Raw genomic sequence first — 14,334 nt, 5'->3', positions numbered from 1 at the left:
GACCTTCCGAAAAGGTATACTATGGGAATTTGAACTTGACGATCGTTCAGGCGTAATGTGGCAGGTCCGGCTTGCTTTACCCGGTGGGATACACGTTGGAGGTGAATCATTTGTATTGGATGATCGTCGGTATCGTCAGGCTTCGTGAGTAATGCTGAGTACATGACTTCTTTCGCTCACCCTGATGGTCACGGACGGCTCTTGACATCAGAAGACACGTGTGCTCATTACAACACCCGATTACCTCTTGCCCTTCGATCCGTCAACAACGACAAACCGAGATGCTTATCTGTGTGGAACGACCATACGCGCAAGAGACCCATCACGACCGAAGTACTGCCTGGCAACGATGTCGTAACAGCGATGACAGTGTGTCAAACGAACATGTTTTCATTTTGATATAGGGGTGTCTTCTAAGAATCGGTGCACGACATTCCGCTCATCGGAGCCTCGAAATACGGCCGAAATATTCCAGCCTCATTCTCTGTCATGGACATCTCTCGAAAATGTTTCTACAATTCACCTCTTCAACATCTCATCACCACTCAGTCTCGTTGAGTACTCGTTGCGGGCGCCTAATATGTGCAAGATTGGACAAGACCTTTTGAGGCGGATCATAGTCGGCCAGAAACACATATCTGGATAAGTATCATATCTCCGCAAAAGCGTCAAACATGAGATGGTGCGATAACTTGACTTTAGACATCATTTGGCCTTGTTCAACGCATGGCTCCACGGTAGTAATGTAGTGATTATCAAAACAACACTTTCCAAGCTCTACCAACAAAGACTACACTACCTCAGTTCAACGATCCGGATCAAAGTCCCCAATCTCCCCACGCGGCTTCCTCTTCCCCTTCCCCTTCCCCTTCTTCTTAGCTCCTTCAGCCTGCAACACCGTCTCCTCAGCAGCAGCACCAGCATCCGCCCTCTCAGCCATCCTCTCCAAAACAGCCATCCTCGCCTCCGCCTTCTCCTTCCTCTCCTTTCCCAACCAATCAAACACACCCTCCACATCCGTAAACTGCACAAACCCACCCTCTCTCCACGCATCCCCATGTATCTTCTTCCCCGTCTCATTATCCAACGAAGCCGTCTTCTGCGAACTAAGCGCCCGTCCCCAGCGACAATACACCAAGCCTTGCGTAAGCACTCTTACGCGTACACGCATATCCTTCCACTCCCTCCTCTCGTAAACAGGATTGCTGAGTGTAGACGAACCACCCTCCCACCCGCCTTTCCGATACGCAGTCACACCGTTAAAACATATAATCTGCGTCAACGCCGTATCACCCCTCGCACGCTTCTTCTCGCTTTCACTCAACGCATCACGCCGCTTTTTCTCATCCAAATCGACGTCTTCGTACTTATTCCGCATGTTTCGTTGGCGCATGGAGGGGTCGTTCCAACACTCCATAATAGAGGAATCATAGTTATCTTCTTTGAAGAGCGGGACGTGGTGGTATGCTGTGTGCGGATCGAGGTGCATGTGCAGGGAGAGGAGGCCTGCGGAAACGGTGAGGTGGCGGAGGTCTGCGAAGACGGAGCTGAGTGAAGGAGGTGGGATGGGGAGGGGTGTGGAGGCGGGGTATGTAGGTGGGTGAGCTAGGGTGAGGAGGGGCGAGAGGTGCGTCCATAGTGCTCCGATGATGGTGTTGACGTGGGCGTTGAAGTTGTAAGGGAGGGATGTCGGTGTGGGGAGGTGGGCGAGGATGGTGGATGCGTAGGCGGCGTTGCGGGTGAAACCTATTCATGTCAATTCAAGATCTTTCATCCTCTGCATCTTCTTCACTTCACCCAAACTCACCGTCCTGATCCTTCATTTCCCTCTGCACCTTGCTAACAGCTCTAACACCCTCCTCCGTCCCCCCAAAGAACGCATGCTGCAACACCTGCTCACTTAACACATTCCCAATCATCGCACAAACCAACGCTTGCAATTTCTCTTTGTTGACAAAAAGATCGTGCCATCCCCATAGTCCGCTCGGCCCTCCACTCGCCACGCAATTAATTAGTTTTGCCGTCTCTGGTAGCAAAGTCTCGAAGAACTTCTTGTGCACTAGGGTATCCCCATTCTTGTCTTTACTCGTATGGGAAGCGTGCGCACCCTTCGGGAAGTACTTTTTGGAGAAATCCTCGATGCCGCTCATAAGTGCCCACAACCCATCCCTTATCTCTGCGTCGCGGAAGGCGTACAGTGGTTCTGAAGGTAATTCTGCGCGGATGAGGCGCGGTGAAGCGTGGAGTTCGCGGGCGCGGAGGTTGGGGAATGTATCCCATTTGTCGGCGAGTGTCTTCTCGTGCCAAGCCAAAGGGTATTTAAACCCGGGAGGATGGGTGGCGGCGAGGGGGAGGGGGGAGGTCATGGTGCGCTGAGGTGATTGTGGTGTAGTGATGGGTTTGGTTGGTTTGGCGGATGAAAGTGAAGATGAAGCTTTGGTCGTTATAGGCCATGGAGTAGTAGTGGTCGTTAATCTAACAGCCCCAGTCCTTGATCTAGGTTGTTTGCCAACAGGTGTGTGTTTGAGTCTGTCTACTTCGATCTCGCCAGTACCAGTCATGTCTGGTCCGGCCGATGAAGTGGTAGGGGAGAATGATAATTGTAAGTCGTCGTCGCTGCTGGACCAATTTATCTCATCGATGATCTCGTCTTCTTCGTTGTCGGTCTCGCTGCCTGTGCGTATTGATGGTGATGGTGATGGTGATGGTGATGTTGTGATCTTGGTACCTGTACCAGCCAGCGTCTCCCCTGCTTCATCGTGCGTTTTTGTCCTACCAGTCCTACTACCAGGCCTACGCGCTTCCAGAGCAGTGTACAAATCGCGCGAAAGTTTGCGTACGGATTTCGGAGTCGCATACGGCCGGGTGTCGTCATCGTCATCTCCATCATTTTCATCCTCATCATCCACTTCAATCTCAACTTCAGCTTCATCTTGTAATTGGTGCGCTGCCGCTTCCCCCTCATCCGCTTCCTCCTCATCCAGCTCATACCCATTATCACCACTCACCGCCACCGTACCCGCACCAGCATAAACAGCGTTCTGGTATTCTTCCGGATCATACGCGTCTCTCTTCCTTTTCCCACCCTTCCCACCCGAGTGTGCTCTAGGCATATCTAGCTCATTACGCTTCTCGGTGGGTGGGGGTTTAGCGGGCGAGCTGAAGAGGTTGTGGAGGAAGGACATCGCACGCGCTGGTGAGTGCGTTGGTAGGGTCAAGGTGCTCAAGATGCGCGCTGTGTGCTTAGTATGGCTAGTGTGGTTAGCCGTAGGAATGGCGTAGTTACGCCAATGCGATGTTTAGTGTCGCCGGCTCTTGTATGCCCATGGTGGCTGCTTTGTCTTTGTTAAGCCGCGACCGCATGCGGCAGTTTGTGGGAGCGTGCAGCCGGATGGAGGGTTGTGTCTGTGGTGCGCGGGAGGAACAAAGACACCAAGAGGTGTTTTCGCGGTATCTTTGCGGTGCAGCGCGACAATGGGTGTCTTTGACGTGGTGGTTGTCTATTGTGTTGCGACGTCAGAGTGAGATCGGGTGAGAGTGCATGCATTCATCGCATGCCTTTGGCCACCGGACTCAGTTATCAGTTTGGCAGAGGGATACAGCAGGACGCTTCGAACGCCAATGAGGAAAAACCACTATCATTACCTCTGTAGAGTAAAACCCGCTATGCTAGATACGCCTGGCTCGATAAGTAAATGTAGAGCGATGATGCAAGGAAACGCTAGATGACAACAATAATAGACAAAGAAACTTGAATTGAGTTTATGACTTGGGCGGTGGTGTGAAGTTCTTGTAGAAACAAGAACATAACGTGCTCTCAATCTGAGGCTTAAGCCTAACGTCGTCGCCTGACGAGCTTGTGCAAGCTGGTACTCCTTGTCCACCTGCTACGCTTTGTTCAATCTTTACGGCTGTTTCGAGTTAGTTGGTGTACTTGAGATGAGAGTTGCCAGGCTTGCTTACCATATGGCCACGCCTTGTTAGCGACCTTTCCAACTGCGATTGTGTCGTCTGGGTATGTCTGCTGCATCTTGGTGTACAAGATGCCCTGCATGTTTGTCGCACCGTAGTCGCACTCAAAGTCGCCTCTCTTTCCTCCAAGGCTTCCCGTCATGTTCACAGTCTTGGATCGCGTGATCTGGAATCGGTATCGCTCCGTATCCTTCCCGGCGTCCAGCAACTCGAGGTCTTCGTTCTGGAACGTCGTGTCGAATGTGTCGTCCTGCTTGCCCGAAGAAATCTTCCAAGATCCTGTGGAACCGGTGATATCCCAATTGAGAATTGTGAGAGCTTTCTGTTGGTCGTCGTAGTAGTTCGTGTTTGGCGGGCATGTCCAAGTGTCTGCATCCGAGGTGCAGTCTGTTGTGACGGTGTCGAGGAAGAGCACGAATGACCAGCTTCCGACGGGGAAGTTCGAGGGGACAGCGGAGGGTGTGGAGGTGGTGACTGCAGATGGGGGATCGTCGTCGGTCGTGGAGGGAGAGTTGGAGTCGGGGTTGGAGGCGGGCTTGCTATCGGTGCCTGTCGATGTCGTTGAGCCGCCTGTGTTCGCTGCGGGTGCGCTGCTGTGTGATTGTCAGCCCACATTCCCTCAATGTTAGCATGAATCTGGCCTACCTCTTCGAGTCCTTCTTCAGTCCCATGGCGAGTCCAACGCCCAATGCCACAATTAGCGCAATGATCAGGGCGGCGACCACGGCAAGCTTCTTCCATCCCCAAGCAGCACATCCTCTCTGTCTCCGTTGCCGCACGTGTCCAAACTTCTCCTCATCCCGATCACTCCACACGCTGACACTGAGATTGCTCCCATTGTGCATGTCCTCGCTGCTTTCCCTTGGCGTGAGCAGCCTGCCACCCGTCAAGACCGATTGGATGAAGCCGGGCTTCTTCTCGACCCTGTGGTGTTGTACTGGTCCGACATGCTGATGCGATGGGTCGTTGCAGAATGTGCTTTCGGTGGTGACGCTGATTTCAGCAGCCTTGGACGAAGCCGACTTGCCTCGTTTGGCGTCGAGAATTACGGAGAGACGCTGGCCAGCCGGCGTCGAGATGCGCTTTGCCGGCCGGTCGTCACCAATCTCGTAGTGTGCCTTTGCGCGCTTGGAGCGATAGAAGTTCATTGGATCGGAGGCTGTGGGCTATATTGCTTGTGGCTCGCGGTGTATGGTGTTCTGTGTGTCAAAAGAAAGCGTCCAAGTTCTCCTGACTGCAATGGCTATCGCTCTGCGGGTGGCTTGCCGCTATATCGCGCTATAGCCTGGGAGCGTAGGGATGCCGATGACGAAGACGATGGGGGTAGGGAGGTGAGAGGAAGATAACAGGAGCCTCCCTCTCCACGGCTGTCAGGCGCGACGCACCCGCCTGAGCCATGACAGCTCTCGAAAGCTTGTACGAGACGGAATCTTGTTGACATGATCCTACTCAGGCTTCGAGCGTATGGGGCCTGCGCGATATCACGCGCTAGCGACCGTTATAGTATCGAAGTAAACTCCAACGGGCTAGGGGGTCACCCCATTCTCCTGACCATCACTCATGGAGCTGGTTCTTGGTGGAGCCGCACGGTGCTGCGTCGGGAACGGGTGCGCCATGCATGGGCAGATCATGAGAGCTTGACGGGAGCTTTTATGCAGACAGGATGATGGCGTGCTTGACATCTGGGGTTGAGCAGGTATTCCACGGGCTTGAGGCAGTCTCAACGCTCTGGAAATGATGTCGCACGAGTGAAGTTTGTTGGTAGTCCCGTTGGTAGTGTCGTTTCGCAGCGGTGTTTGTTTTGCTGAGTGATTAGGGGTCGCACGTCGCTAAATTCGGAGCCTGTTCCTGCATTCGGCCCAGGGATCCGGGTCCGAGGGATTTTGCCGCCAAGCCTCGAGCTTCACCTCACTCGACTTCCTTTCACGTGCCAACGTGTAAACGCACCCACAGGTGGCGATACTCAGCACGCTGAAGATACCTGAGTAGGCGGTATCACAAGACTGTGATGTCTGATGAGGATGAGCGACGCTAGCTGCCGAACGCGCTTTCCTCACGCGCTCTCGCTCTCACCGCGCGCTTCACCGACGCGTCACAAACGCGACTACCTCAATCATGCTCTCGCCTACCGTGACGTTTGCACACCTGCACGAACTTCAATCGAAAAAATCCTCGTCACCAACGTCTTAACCTCAGCTTTGCCGTGCGACAGCTTCCTGGTGCTTAAAGCATGATCTCAAAGCAAATTGCTTAAGCTGTCTAACATCTCGCAAGCCACCCACTGCTAGTCACCATGTCACCCCGCGTAACCGTCCGCCTCGTCCCCGGTTGCTCTGACGGTGATCCTCTCCATGTCCCGCCTCCAGGAGCTCATACTCAACTCGATCCACCGACTCTGTACCTGGAAAAGATCGGTCAACAATGGATGGAGAGTCGAGGTGAGGCTAAGCCCGGTGTACAGTACTCGCTGGAAGGTCTTCCCTTTGGTTATACTCTCTGGCATCGCCCGCGACCATCCAAACCGAGCCATTTCGACAAGTATCTATATGGCCATCCCGGAAAGAAGGCATTCGACTCGCCGAATCGATTCTTTCCCCATTTTCTGCATCTGATGAACAACAATGGCAACAGCATAGGCTGCCCATGTACTCTCTGCAGTGGCAGTGCAGGCGTTCTTCCGAAAACCTCAGCCAACAGCTCCCAGGTACGCAGCTCCAGCGCGGCATCTTCCCGAAAGGCATCCAACTCGTCTGCTTCTCTGCCAAGCCGGCCTTCCAGTGCCCACAGCGTTCAATCGCTTTCAGTCCCACCGCCGCATAGTTTAGCACCACAGCACAAAGGTCGGCCAAAGAAGATAACTCCGGGTCTCGACACGACGAACGTGGACAGTGAGGGCACTCCCGACGTCTACAGGAATCTCATCGACAAGCTTCGCCGGCATCGCGATGTGGACGAACCCATACTTGAGCCCTTAAGTCCAGACTGGCGCGCTGAACAAGAACACCTTCCGAAATTTCTCGACGATATAAAGACACAAGACCAGTGGGTCCCGCGAACTGGAGACCTTGTGCTGTATATACGCAACATGCCCGACACCGTTGAATTGGGGCGAGACAACACCACCGGAGAGCTTCAGTTGTACGATGAGCGGCGCAAGCAGCATCTCGGTGTTCCCCAATGGGCGGCAGGCCTCGTCACCGAGCCGGCTACTGGTACCACGGTCTCCGAGCTCGTTGCCTCTACTCAGGAGCGCAACGTGTCCAGCATAGGCGTACGCGTCGAACCTATCCCAGATCCAAACGAGTCCGACAAGTCGCTCTCTAAGAGACACAAGTACGTCTTGTTGCGGCAGACAAGCCCGTTCATGATGTGGAGGGACCTCTTACGCCGTATCCCCCAGGAAGAATGGCATGACACTGTCAAGAACGCCCTCGCCCTGATGTCGACGCTCTCTCTTATGGGCAAGTATCGGTTTCGAGGATCTTGGCCCAACGCGAGCATATACTGCCATGGGATCTACGTTGGCGCCGAGATGCTCGCCGTGGGCGACACAGTTCGTCTCCTTCCCAACAAGCAATCTGGCCAGTCTGGCTGTACGGATGTCATGAGTGTGAAATCCATTCGGCTGAAGTGGACGAACTTGGACAAGGCATCGGATAACGACTATGACGAGGGAAGGCCGTATAACTCCGAGATATGGATCTATGGCTCAGCCTACACCAGCGACAGCTCACGGTCTAATAAGCTTTGGGTGACGGAGCATAATGTCGAAGCCCCACGTGTAGCCAACGACTATGCAGACTGGTACCCACTACACCCAGCCGACAAAGAGCTCGCCATTCCCTACTCCCGTGTTCTTGGCCGTCTACACGAGCGTGACGCTACGGCATACTTCCTTAAATCCGCTCATGACGACCTCCCAGGACTCGATGTCGGCCGACAAGCTGTGGTCGAGGCGCGCGCCTTTGCACGAAAGCACGACAACCGTATCGCTCAGGAATCCGATGCGACTTGGTACTGGGGAGACGACCGGGCCGACGCTCTGAATCTCCACACCATCAACGGCCTTGATGTGTCTAGATACGACCTCGACCGCGATGTCAAAGATCTCCGCCGCAAGTACCGCCAGCTAGATGGTATTGCCAGTGGAAACGCGAAGCCTACAGGCCAAGACATTCTCGGCGGCAGGGGATTGCGTACGTTCATGGCGCCGGCTTTGCCACTCCGCACGAGCGGCACAAAGGCACCAAGTGATAGCGGAAGTTCTTCTATCGCAAGTGCCAGCCAAGCCTCACGAAAGCGTACGCACATCGTTGACTTGGACGATGAGGACGATACCGAAGAGGACGATCTTGACGAAGAGATACGAGAGCGCACCAAGGTTGTGCAAGATGACCGCCAAGGTCCGATGAAGAAGAAGGCGAAGGTGATGGTTGTTATCGACTGAAGATTGACAGTCAGCGCGTCCAAGACCAAATGGTGAAGATACGAGAATACGATTCGAAGGACACATGTGAGGTGCTTCACTCTTGCGAGAAGAGATTATACATTAGGAAAATAGCGACGGACGAGGTAGACGCCGGGATGATTCCCAAGGCGACTTTAGGCGGGAGGATCACTGTTGATACCCATTACTGCGATATGATCGAGTAACTGCATGTTCATGTACTGTACCAGATTCACACGACATTACGGCAGATGCCAACACTGGCTGATTAGCGGCCACAATACTACACGAAGAAAACCCTCGTGTGCCTTACACATTGATGATGTACTTACTGAGCCACCCAAAGCGCACACTTAACTCCATCACCCACCTCCAACCCCTCCACCCTCTCAAACTCCTCCGTATCAACCTCATCAAGCTCAACGTCACCTTCCACATTCATGTTCCCTCTTCGTCTGCCGCAAAATTCGGGCTTGCGCTAGTCAAGTGAGCAACTATAGCTAAAGACTTGACGCTACGAGATTTGAGCCCGGTCCAGTCAAAGGCACTTGCTATCATTTGTTGAGCTTCGGCGCGAATGAAGGCAGCGGGCAGGTTTGAGGCGTGGTAACCAACAGGTGGTACAGGTGAAGGTGACCACCCTGTGGTCCCCGCCCTCATCTGCGAAAGAGTCATGGATATGAATCACGAAAGTGACTCATGTGTGCTTTAAAAATCGAGGATGATGTGCTGTAGTATCTCTATTACACAACATGGACGACACCAAAATTTTCGATCTGGCTAGCGAATGCTACAAGCTCTTTCGAGAGGCCTTCCCCGAGGACACACTACCTCCGAATGCCGAGATACCACTATACTACGCTCTTATCCACTGCCGGTCACGATTCGATACCTGGGCTGGCTACACGAATGCATTGGAAAACGGCGAGGATTCTTTGGACAAACAACTTGAGTTCAGTCCAGCAGATGACTCGCAGATTGTGGTCAGTATGCTGGAACTGATAAGGACCAGCTTACGAAAAGGCAAGACATCGCATTGCATTACCGATTGATCCGTGACTGACATCAACAGACCTGGTATCTGGCTGTGAAGCGCAGCCAGGACTGGGATTATCGCAGTCCGACGAATACCAGGCTGCGAAGTACAGCGTGCTGCATGCGATTCCCCCGTCACTGACACGGATATGCCTAACGGCCATCCACGAGGCAGTGGACATACTGCAACGGATATCAGACACCGAAATAAGAGATGAAGACGGCTTCGACAGAGTTGCGGCTGCGGTCGTGAAAGGCACATACCCTGATCTGCCTAAGACACTAGTCCAACAACTAGGCTCATCTATCGCACGCAGGCGTGCTCGCCTACTCCGTCAGAGGAAGCATCAACAAGACCTTGACCTCCAACGACAACAGGGTGATGATGCACAGGCTGTGGCGGCCGAGGACACCAAAAGTGTCGCGCGGGCACAAGATCAGATAGTGGCTGCTCTGGACAAGTTATCTGTCACCGAGCATCCAGTCTTGGAGCCGAAGAAGCTATCGGCTGATGCTTCGACTGAGCAGAACGTCCGGTTTGGCAACACTACAGCATCCTCAGCAGCCCAGTCATGTCCTTACCCAGAACCTCCAACGCCATTGAAAGGTGTCGATCACGTCCGGTGCAATTGGTGTTTTGAACAAATCAGAGCTGGGGACCCTCAGCGTACAGGATGGTGGGAGTATGTTGTCCATGAAGGCATCGCGTATTGTCTGGACGCAAGCTTACGACAAGCAGATCGCACTTCGACCAAGACCTACAGCCCTACACATGCATCCCCGAAAGTTGTCAGAAGCCACCATTATACTTCGCTAGCATGTTTAGATGGCAGGAACACATGAAAGAGATGCACACCGCCTATTGGACGGAAAATATCCACAGATCCAGGGTCTGGTACTGCGACCTGCATCTGGACGAGGAAGGACATACAACGCTCAAGACATTCCAGGGTGAAGAATCTCTGCGCCAGCATCTGAAGGTTGACCATAGAGATCTTTCGTCGTTGGAGATTGATACTAAGGTCCGACGGAACACTAGGCGCCCATCTCGATCGCGGGATATTTGCTTGTTCTGCGGCTTCGACGCTGGCGCCAAAGTAGATATAGACAACGAATGTGGAGCAGAGATGGAGTCGAACACCAGGTATGCTGGCCTTAGAGCGCGGAAGGCTAGAGATTTGGCCAAGCTGGTACTCTGGAACCACATTGCCCAGCATCTCAAGAATCTAGCTTTCATATCGCTGAGATGGTGCGAAGATGATAAGGTCGATGCCGGGGGAGTGATGTAAAGTCGAATGCTGCGCGAAGGGGAGGATTTAGTGAAGATGAGGAAGCGGCATCGGTGGCGGGGTAGTGCGCCCGTTCGTGCTAGGTCGATCAGACAGCCTTCAGAATAGTATTACATGAGCACTGAGCGTCGATGCCCGCTTGAATATTAGTTGCGAAAGTCGAGGTGAAGGAAGATTGCGACTGACAGACAATTAGGCCGATACGTACGATAGCGCGATTACTCAACACCCGGTTCCGAGGTTCCGAGGAACGCGTTGCGCCTCTTCCCCGCATCGAAGCTAATCATGCAACCAGCACCAACCCTACGAGATATGCACAACAAGCTTTCCGTAATAGATATCTTGCTACTTTCGTCCACGACAAAATGTGAAGGCAACTGACGCGACATCGCACCCAACAGGCCGCTTCCTCCTTCAACACCACCACAATGTCCAAAAACACCACCAACAAACCCGTCATCGCCGTCGTAGGCGCAGGCCCAGGCATCGGCGAAGCAGTAGCCCACCGCTTCGCCTCCGAAGGCTTCGTCGTCGCGCTCCTTGCGCGTACAGAAGAAGCGCTACAAACCATGGCCGCGAACATCAACAGCGATGTCGGCACCAACACCGCACATTACTACATCACAGACCTACGCGTCGAAGACACCGTAATCTCATCCTTCAAGCGCATCCGCGATGAGCTCGGCCCCGTCAACGTACTCGTCTACAACGCCGGCGCGCGTCGCGTAAACGGACGTTCGCTAATCGATACCACGAGCGAGGAATTCGAGAACTTCACCAAGATCAACCTCTTCGGCGCGTTTTGGGCGAGCAAGCTGGTTATCCCGGATATGCTTGCTGCAGGCAAGGGAACCATCCTTTTCACCAGCGCGACAGGCGCGTTGCGCGGTATGCCAGGCCTGGCGTCATTCTCACCGGGAAAGTTTGGACTGCGCTCGCTGTGTCAGGTCATTACGCGGGAGTATCAGGCGAAGGGGATACATGCTGTGAACATTATCGTTGATGGGCCGGTTGATGGGAAGTTGATTGGTGGTGTGATGAAGAGGCAGTGGGAACGGACGGGGCAGACGGACAAGGCGGCGGATGTGGAAAGTCATCTTGTTCAACCGAGGGATTTGGCGCATACGTATTGGTTCTTGCATACGCAGCCGAGGAGTACGTGGACGCAGGAGTTGGATGTTAGGGCTATGAAGGAGACGTTGTTTACGAAGCTGTAGATAGATCAAATTGTATGGCTGGTCTCAGTATACCTATCCAAAGACCAGATGGGATGTACGATAGAGTTCCTATATACTCCGTCCAAAGAACTACAAACGAGCTTTCACACTCTTCTCCGCTTCTTCCGCTTTAGCTTGTTCGACAAGCACCCTCCGCAATATCTTGCCTGCATTGCTCTTTGGTATCGCTTCCACAAAGCGGATACCTCCCCTCAACTTCTTGTGTGGCGACACACGCTCGTTGAACCACTGATGCAGCTCTTCCTCCAGATTCTCCTCACCCTTGTACCCCGCTGCCACAACGATATACGCTCTCGGTAGCTCCGTTACCTTCGACTCATCGTACACGCCAATCACGGCGACATCAGCGACCGCCGGGTGACCAATCAAGAGAGCTTCGAGTTGCGCCGGCGCGACCTGGAAGCCGTTGTACTTGATGAGTTCCTTGACGCGGTCCGTGATGTACAGGTTCCTATGTTCATCGAACTTTGCGACATCGCCGGTGTGATACCACCCTTCAGCATCGAAAGCAGCGGCCGTAGCTTGTTGATTGTTGTAGTACCCTTTGAAGATATTCGGTCCTTTCAGACACAGCTCACCCTCTTCGCCTATCGCCATTTCCTTTCCGTCACTCACGACCTTGGCTGACATGCTGGGTAACAAGCATCCGGATGTGCCCAACGCCGTGGTCCAGGTTTCGATGCGTTGCACGCTCACGGCTGGTGCGGCTTCAGACATGCCGTAGACTTGGAGTATTTGAGCGCCGAGGCGCTTGTGTATCGCGGTGATGATCTCGACGGGTATTGGGGCGGCAGAGGAATGCAGGTCGCGCAGGGACTTGAGGTTGTACTGATCGACAATGGGGGCCTTTGCCAGAGCGAGTGCGACGGGCGGAACGATGTAAGCGATGGTGACTTTCTCTTTGTCTACCGTCTCGCAGAATCTCTTGAGGTCAAATCCTGACATGATGTGATTGGTCACGCCGTAGAAGATGGTATTTAGCAGTAGTGTAGCAATTCCTACATCTATCAGCGCATGTTTGATTGTGAACTCGTTGAGCTTACCGTAGATGTGATACATGGGTAGGAAGCCAATACCCGTGTCGGTTTTCCAGTTGGTGTTGTAGCCATTTGCCGTCGTAGCCTGAATGCTGTTTGCTACGACGTTCTCATGCGTCAGCATGACACCCTTTGGCTCGCCAGTGGTTCCAGAAGAGTACACCAGGTACGCCAGATCTTCTTTGGGGTCGATTTTGACTCGGATCATGTTGATTGACGCGCTCTTCAGAGAAGAGAAGTGCCGAACGGATCCCGATGTCTTGCCATCTCCGACCAGGAGTATCCGATCCAGAGGAAGGCCGACTTTCGATGCTGCCTTGCAAGCGACCTCAAGACATGCCGGGTTTGTCAACAGTCCCTTGGCTTTCGAAGATGTCAACTGAGACACCAGCTCATCGACGGTGTACATGAAGTTTAGAGGACACACGACACCTCCAGCAAGTAAGACGCCGAATGTAGCAGGCGCGACATCGATATCATTCGGCGTCATGATTGCCAAAACATCGCCTTTGCGCCATTGCCATTGTTCCTGGAGGCCTCTTCCGAGCTGCTCCGCGCTGGACCGGAGCAGACCATATGTGAGCTTTTGACCGCTGGCAATGTCTACGAAGAGCACTACTATCGTGTTAGAAGGCGCTCGATAGATGTATATGAATACATACCATGATCATCCGGGTACTCGCGATCTGGTCGCTCGAGAAAATATGTCCATACATCGACGGCGGGTATGGTAATGGGCGGGTATGACGACTCAATCGGCATTGTTAGCAGTATAAGTATAGCAGGAATGACTGGTTATGCTGCAACATTCAGCTCGAAATAGATGTTATATTTCCGGTCGACGCGATCGTCATTGAAATAGCGCATTCAAATATTAGGGTTTGGCACTTCAATGGCTACGTCCGTAACACAAACGCGTCAGCGGCGATCGCATGTGATTAGTCGTGGTACCCAAGCAGGCACCTCGAGACCTCGGGAGAAACCATTCACAAGGGCACAGCGCTCAGGGCACGGGCAAAATTCCCTCCGTCCATATGCAGGCATTTGGGGACTGCGAGAGCATACCTAGGTAATATAACACGATAGCTGTAATCCTGAGCCCCTGTCTCTAGGTGCCGGCTCGGTTGAGCTCACACAAGCGGAACCGTGATCTCGGGTGGAAGGCGATCATCTGTTTCTGCAGAGGAGAATTCATGCTGTACTTTGCGCTGAGGACGCGCACATCAGTGTGTTATGGTAACGAGGAAGGTAACATTGGGTCCGGCGAGATCGGAAGCTGGAAAAGCGCGCCAACCGAAAGCAGACTAAGTCATCAT

At 53.3% G+C, this 14,334-nt stretch overlaps 6 protein-coding genes across 6 annotated transcripts; 3 read left to right on the top strand and 3 right to left on the bottom strand.

The window, feature by feature from the left end:
• Nucleotides 1-805: 805 nt before the first annotated feature.
• J4E86_005162 (uncharacterized protein) lies at nucleotides 806-3,185 on the bottom strand (the record flags this gene model as incomplete). The annotated part of the gene is made up of 2 exons (XM_051445698.1): nucleotides 806-1,746; nucleotides 1,808-3,185. 2 exons carry the CDS (start codon nucleotides 3,183-3,185, stop codon nucleotides 806-808), a joined length of 2,319 nt encoding a protein of 772 aa, XP_051303795.1.
• Nucleotides 3,186-3,762: 577 nt separating this feature from the next.
• J4E86_005161 (uncharacterized protein) lies at nucleotides 3,763-5,120 on the bottom strand (the record flags this gene model as incomplete). Its single annotated transcript, XM_051445697.1, has 3 exons — nucleotides 3,763-3,911; nucleotides 3,964-4,562; nucleotides 4,618-5,120. 3 exons carry the CDS (start codon nucleotides 5,118-5,120, stop codon nucleotides 3,763-3,765), a joined length of 1,251 nt encoding a protein of 416 aa, XP_051303794.1.
• Nucleotides 5,121-6,265: 1,145 nt separating this feature from the next.
• On the top strand, nucleotides 6,266-8,419 carry J4E86_005160 (uncharacterized protein; the record flags this gene model as incomplete). The annotated part of the gene is made up of 2 exons (XM_051445696.1): nucleotides 6,266-6,676; nucleotides 6,806-8,419. The coding sequence occupies 2 exons, from the start codon at nucleotides 6,266-6,268 to the stop codon at nucleotides 8,417-8,419; spliced, it is 2,025 nt and encodes a 674-aa protein (XP_051303793.1).
• A 752-nt stretch (nucleotides 8,420-9,171) lies between these two features.
• On the top strand, nucleotides 9,172-10,058 carry J4E86_005159 (uncharacterized protein; the record flags this gene model as incomplete). Its single annotated transcript, XM_051445695.1, has 3 exons — nucleotides 9,172-9,406; nucleotides 9,492-9,990; nucleotides 10,025-10,058. The coding sequence occupies 3 exons, from the start codon at nucleotides 9,172-9,174 to the stop codon at nucleotides 10,056-10,058; spliced, it is 768 nt and encodes a 255-aa protein (XP_051303792.1).
• A 1,113-nt stretch (nucleotides 10,059-11,171) lies between these two features.
• On the top strand, nucleotides 11,172-11,960 carry J4E86_005158 (uncharacterized protein; the record flags this gene model as incomplete). Its single annotated transcript, XM_051445694.1, has 1 exon — nucleotides 11,172-11,960. One exon carries the CDS (start codon nucleotides 11,172-11,174, stop codon nucleotides 11,958-11,960), a length of 789 nt encoding a protein of 262 aa, XP_051303791.1.
• A 90-nt stretch (nucleotides 11,961-12,050) lies between these two features.
• Nucleotides 12,051-13,780, bottom strand: J4E86_005157 (uncharacterized protein; the record flags this gene model as incomplete). Its single annotated transcript, XM_051445693.1, has 2 exons — nucleotides 12,051-13,633; nucleotides 13,681-13,780. The coding sequence occupies 2 exons, from the start codon at nucleotides 13,778-13,780 to the stop codon at nucleotides 12,051-12,053; spliced, it is 1,683 nt and encodes a 560-aa protein (XP_051303790.1).
• Nucleotides 13,781-14,334: the final 554 nt, after the last annotated feature.

This window comes from Alternaria arbusti (assembly GCF_024043155.1).
Source record: "Alternaria arbusti strain BMP 1465 chromosome Unknown scaffold_5, whole genome shotgun sequence".
Classification (NCBI taxonomy): domain Eukaryota; kingdom Fungi; phylum Ascomycota; class Dothideomycetes; order Pleosporales; family Pleosporaceae; genus Alternaria; species Alternaria arbusti.
This window is presented reverse-complemented; position numbering and strand designations above follow the sequence as displayed.